The sequence below is a fragment of the Triticum dicoccoides genome, chromosome 2B (assembly GCF_002162155.2).
Source record: "Triticum dicoccoides isolate Atlit2015 ecotype Zavitan chromosome 2B, WEW_v2.0, whole genome shotgun sequence".
Classification (NCBI taxonomy): Eukaryota; Viridiplantae; Streptophyta; class Magnoliopsida; order Poales; family Poaceae; genus Triticum; species Triticum dicoccoides.
The window spans coordinates 808,881,824-808,883,815 of record NC_041383.1 but is presented as its reverse complement, the minus strand read 5'-3'; the positions used below and the strand labels follow the sequence as shown (position 1 = coordinate 808,883,815).

The 1,992-nt window shown below is 57.8% G+C and overlaps 1 protein-coding gene across 1 annotated transcript in view; it reads right to left on the bottom strand.

Annotated features, from left to right (window-relative positions):
- Window positions 1-1,188, bottom strand: part of LOC119366490 (AT-hook motif nuclear-localized protein 9-like) — a 2,601-nt gene extending 1,413 nt beyond the window's left edge. Inside the window, exon 1 of the mRNA XM_037632233.1 lies at window positions 311-1,188. Within this exon, the coding sequence (XP_037488130.1) occupies window positions 311-911 (601 nt within the window). The 5' untranslated portion in view covers window positions 912-1,188. The remainder of the gene's footprint in view (window positions 1-310) is intronic.
- Window positions 1,189-1,992: the final 804 nt, after the last annotated feature.

The following is a 1,992-nucleotide window of genomic DNA, read 5'->3' as shown; positions in this document are numbered from 1 at the left end:
GCTACGTCTCCAAGCCCAAATCAGACTTCAGAGTGTCAGGAAAACTTTGCATAAAAACCAGCAGCCTACTAGAACAAATGATTTCTAAGATGGCAGCAACTGATAAGAAAATTGAGCTAGGTGATACTCTGTTAAAATCACCAAAATCAACATTACAGATATTCTTTTGACAATTGGCAGGCAGCAGACTGGAATTTGGTAGAAATCTGAATTTAATCGCCTTGAGTTGGACAGTGTATATATAATACTATTCAGAGTTTACAAAAAATAAATGAAATTCAGAATTGGGTGTGTGTATATATATACTGACCGGAGGGTTTACTGGTTGGGGAGGAGAGCTTCTTCCCGGTGCCCGGCGGCCGGCCGCGCTTCTTCTTCTGGGCCGCGTCGTCGATTCCGCCCGCCATGCCCTGTCCGGCCATCGACCCCATCCTCTGCTGCGGCGCGCCCATCATCTGATGATGCTGATGCTGCTGCTGTTGCGCCGACGACGAGGACATGTGGTGCTTCATGGCGCCGTCGGGCCCGTACTTGCGCGGCCTGCCCCGCTTCCGCTTGACGGGCTCCGGCGGCGGGCTGGCGACCGGCATCGTCCCCCCCGAGCCGGAGACGGAGCCGCCGCCCATGCTGTTGTGCTGCAGCATGGAGGAAGGGGATGTGGCGTTGTCCATGCTGAACTGCATGGCGGCGAGGGAGGAGGCGCCGCCGCCGCCGATGGACTGGAGGATGGCGGTGGGGCTCATGCTCATGTTGGGCATGGGGCGGATGACGGAGTGCATCCCGGCGAGCGAGGACGGGCTATGCTGCCCCCCGCCGCCGCCGGTGCCGCCGAGCATGCGGAGGTGCTGCTGCGGCTGCTGGCCGTAGAATGGCGGCAGGTCGGACGGTGCGATGAGGTCTTTGCCATCCATGCATGGATCACCGCTTCCCCCGAGGTCGCTCAGGCGTGAAAACCAGCCGCCCTCGCCCTGATCATTCACGAACAGTATCGGTCACCTCCGGCCGAGCGCCGAGCGAAGCTCCCTCCGGCGCGGGCACCACCGGAAAAGGAAGGGGGGAGCTGGAGGAGACGGGACGCGCCACCGGACGAGCAGTGGATGGATCAGGAGGAGGAGGGGGAGGAGGAGGCAATGATGGGAGGGAGATAAGATGACGCGGTTGGCCTACATGCACGCACGCACGCGCAAGCGGGCAAGTAGCTTGGACGTGTTTGTCAGCCAGGATGGAGGATGGGCACAGCACCGCCGATGGATCGATCGATCGATCGCCGATGGATGGATGGATGGATGGATGGGACGGCAGGCAGACGGATAGGCGAGTCGAGGCGAGGCGACACATCCGTCCCCGCGGCGGTGCCGATAAGATTTCCGTTCCGTTGCTTTCGCCCGCTGCCGCCATAGCTTTCGTCGGGCGCGCGGCATCGTCCATCGACAGACACCACACGCCCCATCCATCCATCCATCCATCCGCTAGCTAGCTAGCCGCTGCGTGGGGTGGGGTGGGGTGGGGTGGCATGTCGCTGCCCGCCCGCTCGATCCCGGCCCCCGCTCTACAGTAGTCCATGGAATAGCCCCGGGCCCGCCTGTCATGTCTTGTGTCAAGCAACTTGCTCTGTGCTCCTCGAGAAGATATTTTTCGCCTTTGTTCTTTCTGTCACAAGTAACAGTGCGCCCGTCGCCTTCGTCGATCGCACCGCCTTGTTACGCACAATTATGAAATAACAAAGAATACGCATATTGGAATGTTTACGAAGTACCCCCTCCCCGGTAAAGAAATATAAACGCGTTTAGATCAAGTGTTCGAAGGCATGTGACTAAACAGGAATCAAGGTGGAGGAGAACCGCTCCGAAGATTAGACCGCCACACATGCATGCTATGCCATGCAATCAACAATATTTTCGAACATAAGCCTAATATCACCTTGTCATTCTAAATCACGGTCAGTCGTTGTCGATAACATGGTGATGACGACTCTTACAGGGATCCATCGCG